The sequence below is a fragment of the Felis catus genome, chromosome B2 (genome assembly GCF_018350175.1).
Source record: "Felis catus isolate Fca126 chromosome B2, F.catus_Fca126_mat1.0, whole genome shotgun sequence".
NCBI classification, from domain to species: domain Eukaryota; kingdom Metazoa; phylum Chordata; class Mammalia; order Carnivora; family Felidae; genus Felis; species Felis catus.
Window position 1 is genome coordinate 74,460,638 of NC_058372.1, and position 12,581 is coordinate 74,473,218.

Below are 12,581 nucleotides of genomic sequence, written 5' to 3' on the forward strand. Positions count from 1 at the left end.
ACATATCTAGAAAATTGTTACTATGGCTGTTGTCAAATTACTACTTTTGGTTTCTTCCAGGAGTTTATGGTTTCAGGTCTCACATTTAGATCTTTATTCCCTTTTGAATTTCTTTTTGTGTATGATGTAAGAAAGTGATCCAGTTTGATTCTTTTGCATGTTGCTGTTTAGTTTTTCCAGCACCATTCATTGAAGACTCTTTTCTCTATTGTATATTATTGCCTCGTTTATTATAGATTAATTGACCATATAAGCATGGGTTTATTTGAGCTCTGTATTCTGTTTTACTGATTTATATGTCTGTTTTTGTGCCAGTACCATACTGTTTTGTTTTCTACAGCTTTGTGATATATCTTGAAATCTAAGATTGTGATAACTTCCAGCTTTGTTCTTTCAGGATTGCTTTGGCTATTCAGGGTCCTTTGTGGCTCTATATATAAATTTTAGGAATTTTTTCTAGATCAGTGAAAAATGCTGTTGGTATTTTGATAGGGATTTGCATTAAATCTTTACATCTAGATTGCTTTGGGGAGTATGGATCTCTTAATAATATTGGATCTTCCATCCATGAGCATGGAATATCTTTCCATTTGTGTCATCTTCAATTTCTTTCGTTAGTGTTTTACAGTTTTCAGAGTACCAGTCTTTTACCTCCTTGGTTAAATTTATTCCAATATATTTTATTCTTTTTGGTGCAAATAGAAGTGAGATTGTAGCCTTAATTTCTCTTTCTGCTATCTCATTATTAGTGTAGAGAAATACAACAGGATTCTGTATGTTATGTATTCTGTGCTTTACTGATTTCATTTATCAGTTCTGATAGTTTTTAGTGGAGTCCTTAAGGTTTTCTATATATAGTATCATGTCATCATTTAAGTAGTGAAAGTTTTACTCCTTCCTTATCAGATGCCTTTTATTTGTTGTCTGATTGCTACAGCTAGGACTTCCAGTACTGTGTTGAATAAAAGTAGTGAGAGTGGACATCCCTGTCTTGTTCTTGATCTTAGAGGAAAAGCTTTCACCTTTCCACCATTGAGTATAATATTAGCTGTGGGTTTTTCATATATGGTCTTTATTTTGTTGAGGTATGTTCTCTAAATCTACTTTCATGAGAATTCTTATCATGAATTGATGTACTTTGTCAGATGCTTTTTCTGCATCTATTTTGATGATCTGTGGTGTTTTTCCTTCCTCTCGTTAATGTGATATAAACCACCCATGCAAATATTGAGCCACCCATGCATCCCTGCAATAAATTTCACTTGATCATGGTTAATAACTTTTTAAGTATATTATTGGATTCAATTTGTGAATATTTTGTTGATAATTTTTGCATCTGTGTTCATCAGAGATACTGACCTGTAATTCTCTTTTTTTGTAGTGTCTTTATCTGGTTTTGGCATCAGGATAATGCTGGCCTAATAGAATGAATTGGAAGCTTTTCTTTATTTTTTTGGAATAGTTTGAGAAGAATAGGTACTTAACTCTTTTTCCAAATGTTTGGTATAATTCACTTGTGAAGCTCTCTGGTCCTTGATGTTTGTTTGTTAGAAGTTTTCTGATTAGTAATTCAGTTTCATTACTGGTAAGAAGTCTATTCACATTTTTCTCTTTGTTCCTGATTCAGTTTTGGGAGGTTACATGATTTTAGGTTGTCCAATTTGTTGACATGTAATTTTTTCATAATATCTCCAATAATCCCTTGTAATTCTATAGTGTCAATTGTTACTTCTCTTCTTTCATTTCTGATTTTGTTTGAATTCTTTTTTTTTTTTTTTAAATGAGTCTAGCTAAAGTTTTGTTGATTTCATCGATCTTTTCAAAAACCAGCTCCTGGTTTCACTGATCTGTTCTTTTTTTTTTTTTTTTTTTTTTATTTCTTTTTAAATTTATTCTTGAGAGACAGAGACAGAGCACAAGTGGGGGAGGGACAGAGAGAGAATGAGACACAGAATCTGAAGCAGGCTCCAGGCTCTGAGCTGTCAGCGCAGCGCCTGACACGGGGCTCAAACTCACAAACTGTGAGATCATGACCTGAGTGGAAGTCGGATGCTTAACGACTGAGCCAACCAGGCGCCCCTCATTGATCTGTTCTATTGTTTGTTTGTTTGTTTTTTAGTTTTTATTTCTTTTCTGTTCTAATGTTTGTTTTCTTCTACTGGTGTTGGGTTTTGGTTTTCTTCTTTTTCTGGCTCCTTTAGGTGTTAGTTTAGGTTGTTTGAGATTTTTATTATTTCTTCAGGTAAATCTGTATTGCTATAAACTTCCTCCTAGAACTACTTTTGTTGCTTCCCAAAGATTTTGGACTGTTGTGTTTTCATTTTCATTTGTCTCCATGTATTTTGTTTATTTTTCTCTTTGATTTCTTGTTCCATTCATTTTTTTTTCCATTCATTTTTTAGTAACATGTTATTTAACTTCCATGTGTTTGTGTTCTTTCCAGATTTTTTCTTGTGAATTGATTTCTAGTTTAATAGCATTCTTCTCAGAAAGGATGCATAGTATAACATCAGTGTTTTTGAATCTATTGAGACTTGTTTTGTGCCCTAATATGTGATCTCTTTTGGAGAATGTTCCATGTATACTTGAAAAGAATGTGTATTCTGGTGTTTTAGGGTGGAATGTTCTGAATATATCCATTAGACCCATCTTCTCCAGTGTGTCCTTTGAAACCACTGTTTTCATGTTTATTTTGTTTTTGGGTGATCTATCCATTGATGTAATTGGGGTGTTAAAGTTCCCTGCTTTATGTATTTGGGTGCTTTCATGTTGGGTGCATAATATTTGTAATTGTTATATTTTCTTGTTGGATTTTTCCTTTTATTAATGTATATAATTAATGCTTACTTCTCTTTGTCTCTTATTACAACCTTTGCTTAAAGGCTGTTTTGTCCAGGGGTACATGGGTGACTGAGTTAAGTATTCAACTCTTGGTTTCAGCTCAGGCCATGATCTCATGTGAGTTCGAGTCCCCACATGAGGCTCCACACTGACAGTACAGAGCCTGCTTCGGATTCTCCCCTTCTCTCTGCCCTTCCCCTGCTCATACACGCACTCTTTTTCAAAATAAATAAAAATAAAAACTTTAAAGGATATTTTGCTTGATGTAAGTATTTCTACTTGCTTTTTGTTTCCATTTGCATGATAAGTGCTTTTCCATTCTGTCACTTTCAATCTGCATGTGTCTTTAGGTCTGAAATGAATCTCTTGTAGCCAGTCTATAAATGGTTCTTGCTTTTTTATCCATTCTGTCACCCTTTTATTGGAGCATTTAGTCTATTTACATTCAAAGTAATTAATGATAGAAAAGTACTTATTGCTCTTCTGTTACTTGTTTCATACTTTTTTTGTAGTTCTTCTCTGTTTCTTCCTATTGCTCTCTTATTTGATGGTTTGTTGGCTCACTCTGTGATATACTTGGATTCCTTTCTCTTTATTTTTTGCATATTTATTACAAATTTTTGCTTTGTGGTTACCATTAGGTTTGTATATAACATCTTATACATATAGCAGTCTATATTGATGATGGCTTAAGTTTAAACCCATTCTTTATTCCTCTCCCCCTCATATTTTAGGTATATGGCATCTTACTTTATATGCTTTTATTTTGTGAATCCCTTGACTGATTTTTGTTGACATACTTATTTTTACGGCTTTTTTTCTTTCCTACTTATTCCCTCTTATGGTCTTTCCTTTCCACTCAAAGTGTCCCCTGTAATATTTCTTACAGGACTGGTTTAGTGGTTATGAATTCCTTTAACTTCTGTTTGGGAAACTCTTCATCCCTCTTTCTATTCTAAATTATGGCCTTGCTAGAGTATTCCTGGCTGCAGTTTTCTTCTTTCAACACTTTGAGTATGTCATGCTCATCACCTTCTGGTCTGCAAAATTTCTGCTGAAAAATCCGGTGATAGCCTTATGGGGTTTCCCTTGTATGTAACTGTTTTCCCTTGCTGCTTTTAAAATTCCTTCTTTATCACTACTTTTTGCCATTTTAATTACTGTGTGTGTATTTAATTCTTGGTGTGGACCTCCTTGAGTTGATTTGTCAGAGGTTCTCTGTGCCTCTGGATCTTGATTTCTGTTTCCTTCCCCAGATTCGGGAAGTTTTCAGCTCTTATTTCTTCAAATATGGTTTCTGTCCCCTTTTCTGTCTCTCCTCCTTCTGGGATCCTTATAATGCAAATGTTATTACACTTCATGATATGGCTAAATTTACCTAAGCCTATTTTCATTTTTTTGTTATGTCTTTTCTTCTGTCTTGCTCAACTTGAGTGCTTTCCATTACTCTGTCCTCTAGATCACTAATCCGTTCTTCTGCTTCCTCTAGTCTACTATTTATTCCACCTAGTGTATTGTTAAAAATTTTTTAGTTTACTTATTTAAGAGAGACAGAGCCAGCATGAGTGGGGGAGGGGCAGAAGGAGAGGGAGAGAGAGAATCCCAAGCAGGCTCCATGCTGTCAGTGCAGAACCTGACATGGGGCTCCATCACACGACCGTGAGATCATGACCTGAGTTGAAATCAAGAGTCAGATGCTTAACCAGCTGAGCCACCCAGGCACCCTCTATCTAGTATATTTTTAATTTCAGTAATTCAGTTCTTCATCATTAATTGGTTATGTTCTCTCTTTGTTAAGAGTCTCACTGAGGTCCTTCACTCTTTTCTTAAAAGTCCAGTGAGTATCTCTATGACCATTACTTTAAATTCTTTATCAGTTGTATTACTTATTTCTGTATTGTTTAGCTCTCACTGTGATTTTTGTCCTGTTTCATTTGGGATATATTCTCTGTCTCTTCCATTTGTTTAACTGTGTCTGTTTCCATATGTTTGGAAAGTCAGCTACATCTCCTGCTCTGGAAAGTAGTGGCCTATTAAGAGGGCATGTAGTGCCCTGTAGTGCTTTGTCCCCTGCTGACCAGTACCTGGCACTTCAGGGGTATCTCCTATGTGCGTTGTCTGTGCCCTGCTGTTGTAGCTGAGCAGCTTTTGCCTTCTGTCCATTTGTCTACAATGGCTCTCTTTGCTTGTTAAGGGCAGGATTTGGTCCTTGTGTTGCTAATCGGCCAGCCTGGGGCCACCTTGGACTTGAACATTTGCCAGAGATGTAGTAGCACAGAGGTGTAGGAGAATGTGAGGACAGGGCATCTGGTGCCAGCAAGGTTGTCAGCCACAGGAGGGTTCCTGCAGCTGCTGGGAACTAAGGCACGTGGGTTGGAAGAGGCTGATATACAGAAGTGTATGGGGGCAGGTCTGGTAGTGTTAGCAAGGTTTGTTCAGGTCTGCTATGGATGATGATCTGGAGTAGAGTTCTGGCTGTTTGGGGCATGTTTGCAAGAGAACAAGTGGGCGGGGGCACTATGAACAAGTTAGGTAGCAAGTGTTGGTGCCCTGGCTGGTTGCTGCAGGTGTCCATGTGTTTATGCTGCGGAGTGAGGGAGAGAAAGCTCATTTGTTCCTGGAGAAGTCTCCCAAAGATCCCTGCCCCTGTGGCACATGCTCTGAGATTAGTAAGCAAATCTCCCTCCTGGATACACCAGGCTTTTGACAGATTGCTGCTGCTTTGCTGTATCTTGGGTGGAGCTATTTGTTATGTTGTCTCTTTAAGGCTGGGACTCAGTTTCCTCTCGCCCTCCTTGCTCTCTCATAAACCTCCTGATTTTTAAAGTTCCAGGTGTATGTGTGTGTGTGTTTTACATTTATTTATTTTAGAGCACAAGTTGGGGAGGGGCAGAGAGAGAAGGAGACACAGAATCCAAAGCAGGCTTCAGGCTCTGAGTGTCAGTATGGAGCCCAAGGTGGGGCTCAAACTCACAAACTGAGATCATGACCTGAGCCTAAGTCAGTCGCTTAACCGACTGACCCACCCAGGTGCCCCCTAAAGTTCCAGGTTTTTAAGTCCTGCCTGCGATTGCAAGAACTCACAAAATTTGACCCCTCTGGTTTTGAAAGCCAAATATTTGGGGATTCATCTTCCCTGTGCAGTCTCCCTGGTGTGAAAGTTTGTTTCTCTCCTCTCTTGTGCCTGGGGTATTCCTCCCTCCCTCCTGTGGAAAGTCCCTTGGGTCTATTTAGCTCCTAATCTGTCACCACCCTCCTACTCTCTTTGATATGGCCTCTTCCTTACATTTAGCTGTGGAGAGTTTGTTCTTCCAGTCTCTGGGTCATTTTTTTTAGTTACTTACACTAATGTGTTTATCATCTGGCTGTATCCATGGGACAAGGTGAGCTTAGTGTCATCCTACTCTGCTATCTTCCCTGGAAGTCCTCTTCTCTTTTCATTTTGTGACCATATCCTTTAAAGCAGAAAGGTTTTTCATTTTGATGAAGTCCAATTTATTTTGTTGTTGCTTGTGATGTTTTTATGTTATTTCTAAGAAGACTGCCTAGCCCTAGGCCACAAAAACTTACTCCTGTACTTTATTCTAAGACTTTTATAACTGTTACATTTAGAGCTATCATCCATTTTGAGTTGATTTTTGTGTAGATATGAGGAAGGAGTCAACTTCATTATTTTACATGTGGATATCCAGTTACCCCAAAGCCACTTGTTGGAAAGACTGTTTTTACCTTTCATTTAATCATGTTGAGATACTGAGTCCCATTCTTAGACCCTCCTCCACATCCATGAATCCAGCTCTAAAGAAAGGTACAGAGTTAGTTAAAAGTCTGACAGGATAACAAAAATAGTGGAGGAGAGGCCACATTGGGCCAAATTTAGTTGAGCCTCATTTAAATCCTTACTACTGCTCTATTAGTTATCTAGTGCTATATAACAAATTACCCCCCAGGTCAGGGGCCTAAATCAGCAAGATTATTATAAGTCATGAATTTGAGAGACTTTGGTTATGTAGCTCTGTGTCAGGACCTCTCATGAAGTTACAGTCAGTATGTTGGTTGGTACTGCAGTCAAATGAAGGTTTGCTTAGAAATGGGAGATCTGCTTCCAAAATGACTCACTCACATGACTGTTGGCAGAAAGCTGCAGTTCTTTACCACTGGAACCTCCCCATAGGGCTTGTGTAAGTGTTCTCACAAGGTGGCAACTGGCTTTCCCCAGACCTAATGATCTTAGTTTAGAGACGATAAGGGAGGAAGCTAAAGTTCTTTTATAACCTAGTTTTAGCCATGACACATTATCACTTCTGCCTTGCTATTTTTGTCAGAATTGAGTCACAAAATCCAGCCCAAGGGGCTAGAGGATTTGGAACCACATTTTTAAAAACGGTATCAAAGAATGTATGAACATGTTTTAAATTACCATGTGTATTTGTCAGTTTTATCAAAAGTAAGGTCAAATTCTGAATAGTTGTTGTTCCTTTATACTATAAATGCTCATTTATTGTCTAATAAAATGAGATGACCTCCAAATATTTTTTAAGCTTTATTTAAGACTCTCTACACCCAACGTGGGGCTCAAACTCAAAACCCCGAGATCAAGAATCACATACTCTTCAACTGTGCCAGCCAGGTGCCCCTCCAAGTCATTCTTTTTTTCTTTTCTTTTCATTTTTTTTTTTCACTGCATGTCCTTGATATATCAAATCCAAACTAATCTTAATGTATTTATGTGTCAAAACAAAGCAAAAGAGTATGTCTATCACAAATATTGTATCAGAAAATAGGAGATAAATAACATGATTTCTAAGCTGAAATAAGTACCAGAATATTTCCTATTCTTTTATATCCCTTTGTTCTCACAGCCATTTTCCAGTTTGTGGGAAGGAACACGGGAATTCTTCATGACTCTGTGTACTAGTTGACCAGTTTTGACCACTTCTCACTCAAGAAACATTTTTAAGTTAGCCAATAGTTTTATAGCAAGAGCATATGAACTCATTTTAATACTTTACTTTGTAACTTTGGTTCCTTCTGCAAACTTTTTTTTATAGGTGATGATTTTACATGACTTTGGAACTGGTCTCTAGTGGAACGCTGTGGGAGGATGAACACAGAAGAGCTGGAGTTACTGAGTGACTCCAAATACAGAAACTATGTAGCCGCAATTGACAAAGCACTAAAGAATTTTGAATATTCCAGTGAATGGGCAGATTTGATATCGGCACTTGGAAAACTTAATAAGGTATGTCCAGAAATTCAGAAATCTGAATTTCTACTTACTGGATTTCTCTAAAGCTTGAAGTAAAGAATTGTAAAAACATAACTAAAGCTTAGGATTACTTTTGGTACTGCTATTTTATTTCATGAATTGCATGCCTGAACAGCCAGGCGTATTTTGAGGCCAAAACAACATTACCATTAAAAACATGAGACTAGGAAGCAAACATGCTAATAACTCTGAGAGCTAACAAGTTTCTGTAATTGAGCAAAGATATGGTCCTGGAGTTCCTGACAACAAAATTAGAAACTGGTGTAGAAAGTGGTAACTTGAAATGTGCTTTACAAATGTTATGTAGCAGTAAGGAAAATTTTGTATCCAGGCAATTCTTAGATATATTCAGTACTTTTTTTTAAGAAAGTGATAAGTAGTCACTTAGGCCTTGGGGGTTGGCCTTGAATGTTTCCTCTTAACATGTCTGGTTTTAATCCACTATTATGATGGCATTACAGATCAATTCATAGCTTTACATTTTTACACTGTTTTTTGTTTGTTTTCTTAGATCAAACTTTGCTCACCTCGTACTTATTGTTTTGATTTTGGGAATTTTTTTTTTTTTTTTTTTTTTTTTTAGCAGTTGTTACTAAATTGGAATGTTTTTAAATATTAAATGCAGGGGGCGCCTGGGTGGCGCAGTCGGTTAAGCGTCCGACTTCAGCCAGGTCACGATCTCGCGGTCCGTGAGTTCGAGCCCCGCGTCGGGCTCTGGGCTGATGTCTCAGAGCCTGGAGCCTGTTTCCGATTCTGTATCTCCCTCTCTCTCTGCCCCTCCCCCGTTCATGCTCTGTCTCTCTCTCTGTCCCAAAAATAAATAAACGTTGAAAAAAAAAAATAAAAAAAAAAAAAATTAAATGCAGAAGGGAAGATGATAAGAAATGAGAGCTCTCCCCGTAACTTTTAATGTCAAATAGCTTAACATACAATTATTAGGAAAGAAATTATCCTAAAATACATTCCAAGTACACTATTGCTTGACCTCATACATACTATAGATAATTAATGTCTTCCAGAAAAGCTTTCATTTTTAATGTGCCAAGGATTTATCTTAAAATTAGATGCACAAACTTCTGTTTGACATGTTAACTTGTAACATTTATCATTTAGGGTTTGATAAATTCTCAGATTTTTTTTATAATATCCTCAAGAAATTGCATCCAAAATTATGAGTATGCTTAAAGGTAGTTAGGTTCTTTCTTGCTCTGAAGAGTCTCTTTCTTTCTTTCTTTCTTTCTTTCTTTCTTTCTTTCTTTCTTTCTTTCTTTCTTTCTTCTTCTATGTTTATTTTTAAGAGAGAGAGAGAGAGACACAGCGTGAGCAGGGGAGGGGCAGAAAAAGAGGGAGACACAGAATCCAAGGCAGGCTCTGAGCTTTTGGCGCAGAGCCCTGTGTGGGGCTTGAAATCATGAAGTGTGAGATCATGACCTGAGCTGAAGTCTGACGCTTAACCGACTGAGCCACCCAGTCTCCTTCTGAAGAATCTCTTTCTGAAGACTTACTAGGAGTTATATTTAAAAACAGTTCATTTTTTTTAAATTTTTTAAAGATTTTATTTTCTTATTACTTTTTAATATTTACTTTTGAGAGAGAGTAGGGGAGGGGTAGAGAGAGAGGGAGACACAGGATCTGAAGCAGGCGCCAGGCTCCAAGCTATCAGTACAGAGCCTGACGTGGGGCTTGAACGGACGAAGCACCAGATCATGACCTAAAGTCTGACGCTCAAGCAACTGAGGCACCCAGGCGCCCCTAAAGATTTTAAGTAATCTCTACACCCAACATGAGGCCCAAACTCACTCAGATCAAGAATCACATGCTCCACTAGCTGAGCCAGCCAGGCACTCCTAAAAGCAATTTATTAAATGTGGAAATTAATAGACCTAATTAAGTACATAAGTAGTTTTTATACTTAGTATTTATGAAAACATTTTATTGTATCCAGATAACACAGAGGAGGATATGCAAGTCATTGGGAAAACTTAAGCTGTGAACAGGCAAGGATTGTATTTAGTATAAATTTGTTGAAAATAGTCTAAATACATGTTTTAATATAAAATGTTATTTATTAATATACTACATTTTCACCTCATTATACATTTTTTTTTCAATTCAAAATTGCTTTTAAAAAGAACGTTTTCCAATTCAGAAATCCTTTTAGATAATGGTGCTATAAAAAAATCATGCTATATTTTACTTCTCTTTTAAAATTTTATTTTGTATTAACACAGTTTTTTTATTAAAGCATTTTATGTTATATAGATCGTTAAATTTCCTTCTGCAGAAGTAATTATACCTTTCCTTAAAATATATGTGAATATTGGGGTGTCTGGCTGACCCAGTTGGAAAAACATATTTCATTTCAGGGCCTTGAGTTTGAGCCCCATGTTGTGTGTGAAGATTACTAAAAATAAATAAATTTAAAATATGTAAATACTGACTCTTGGCTACTGTGTTTAAAATTGAGATTAAAACTTTGGACACACGGAAGCAGCTAGTTGAAAAATGTTTTTCATAGCTGTGTTCTTGCCAGTGTTTTGCCCTTAATTTGCTTTTCATTTCTAGATTTAACTTTATTTGCCTTCATTGCATCTAGTTTAAAACTAAATTAAAAACTTGTAGTGGGAAGAATTTTGAAAATGTTTTATGTAGGGGCACGGGGGTAGCCCAGTCGGTTAAGCGTCCAACTCTTGATTTCAGCTCAGGTTGTGATCACATGGTCTCGTGAGTTTGAGCCCCACATGGGCTCCACATTGGCTGTGTGGAGCCTGCTTGAGATTCTCCCTCTTCCTGTGCTCTCTCCTGTTTGCACTCTCTCCGTCTTTCTCAAAATAAATAAACTTAAAAAAAATAAATGAAGAAAGTGTTATATTCAAGTGGACCTCAGAGCCTTCACTTTTGTTAAAAACCTGGAGATTTTGTCCTGAGTTTTCTACTGTACTGCCTTTGACAGATCATTTTATGTATTTTAATTTCGGTTCTTTATTTTGTAAGATAAAGGACTTTTTTTATTTTTTATTTTTTATTTTTTTTAAAATTTTTTTTTCAACGTTTATTTATTTTTGGGACAGAGAGAGACAGAGCATGAACAGGGGAGGGGCAGAGAGAGAGGGAGACACAGAATCGGAAACAGGCTTCAGGCTCCGAGCCATCAGCCCAGAGCCCGACGCAGGGCTCGAACTCCCGGACCGCGAGATCGTGACCTGGCTGAAGTCGGACGCTTAACCGACTGCGCCACCCAGGCGCCCCAAAGGACTTTTTTTAAAATATTTCTTCTAAATCAAATTCTAGCATATCATCCTGTTTTCATTGTGCATTTATTCTGTAATGTTCTATCAGCACTGTACTATAATACTTTGAAGAATTAATTTATAAGTTCTTTTTTGTTACTTAAATAACTAATCTCCTTTGGGTGGTTTATAAAATAGGATCTTCTGTAAATTCCACCCTGACCATTATCTCTAAATAAATGTTATGTTTGAATAAACACAGTTGTGATTGGTCCACTTGGGAAATTAGTAAAAACAAATGGGTAGTTATAATCTTTTGTAGATTCTTGGAAGCATTAGAACTCCTTGCTGACAGGGGCTCCTGGGTGGTGCAGTCGGTTAAGCGTCCGACTTCAGCCAGGTCACGATCTCGCGGTCCGTGAGTTCGAGCCCCGCGTCGGGCTCTGGGCTGATGTCTCAGAGCCTGGAGCCTGTTTCCGATTCTGTGTCTCCCTCTCTCTCTGCCCCTTCCCCGTTCATGCTCTATCTCTCTCTGTCCCAAAAATAAATAAATGTTGAAAGAACTCCTTGCTGACATATGATATCTTGGAGCAGTGGTTCTCCCTCTTTCAACGACATATTTATGTTGAGGTCCAGTTTCCTTCATATCTTTGAAATAGTGTATCAAAAGTAGGTTGACATTAAAGATTTGCAAAAATCAAAATCATTGCCTCTCTTCTGAATAAATTTGTTGGCAAAATGTTGTGTTTTTTTTAAATTTTCTTTTTTAATGTTTGTTTATTTTTGAGAGAGACAGAGACAGAATGCTAGTGGATTAGGGGCAGAGAGGGAGGGAGACACAGAATCCGAAGCAGGCTCCAGGCTCTGAGGTGTCAGCACAGAGCCACACGCGGGTTTCAAACTCACGAGCTGTGGGATCATGACCTGAGCCGAAGTTGGTCGCTCAACCTACTGAGCCACCCAGGCGCCTGAAATATTGTGATTTTTTTTTTTTAATAAAAATGGTATTTCTGTTAACGTGGAGTGGGTTTGGTTTTTTTTAACAAAATAATTTTTTTGCATCCTCATTTTTAATTTTAAATATGGTGTATATTGATAGATGTAACTAAGACAGGAGTTCTTTGACATCTTTTATAACTTTTTAGAATGTAAAGAAGTCCTTTAAGGATTTTTTCAAAATTCTGTGCTAGGAAATGGAAATAAAAGATAAAGTGTTTTTGTTTTTCCAACTGAATTAAAAT

General features: G+C 37.2%; 1 protein-coding gene across 9 annotated transcripts in view; it reads left to right on the plus strand.

Moving 5' to 3' along the window:
• DOP1A (DOP1 leucine zipper like protein A) overlaps positions 1-12,581 on the plus strand; it is a 114,340-nt gene that overhangs the window by 25,120 nt on the left and 76,639 nt on the right. For 8 of the 9 annotated variants that reach the window (XM_019830895.3, XM_019830898.3, XM_045057773.1 and 5 more), the window contains exon 2: positions 7,893-8,083. In XM_019830895.3, coding sequence (XP_019686454.2) covers positions 7,946-8,083 — 138 coding nt within the window. In that variant the 5' untranslated portion in view covers positions 7,893-7,945. Of the gene's footprint in view, positions 1-7,892; positions 8,084-12,581 lie in introns of those variants that run through there. The other variant, XM_019830900.3, reaches the window with a different exon arrangement.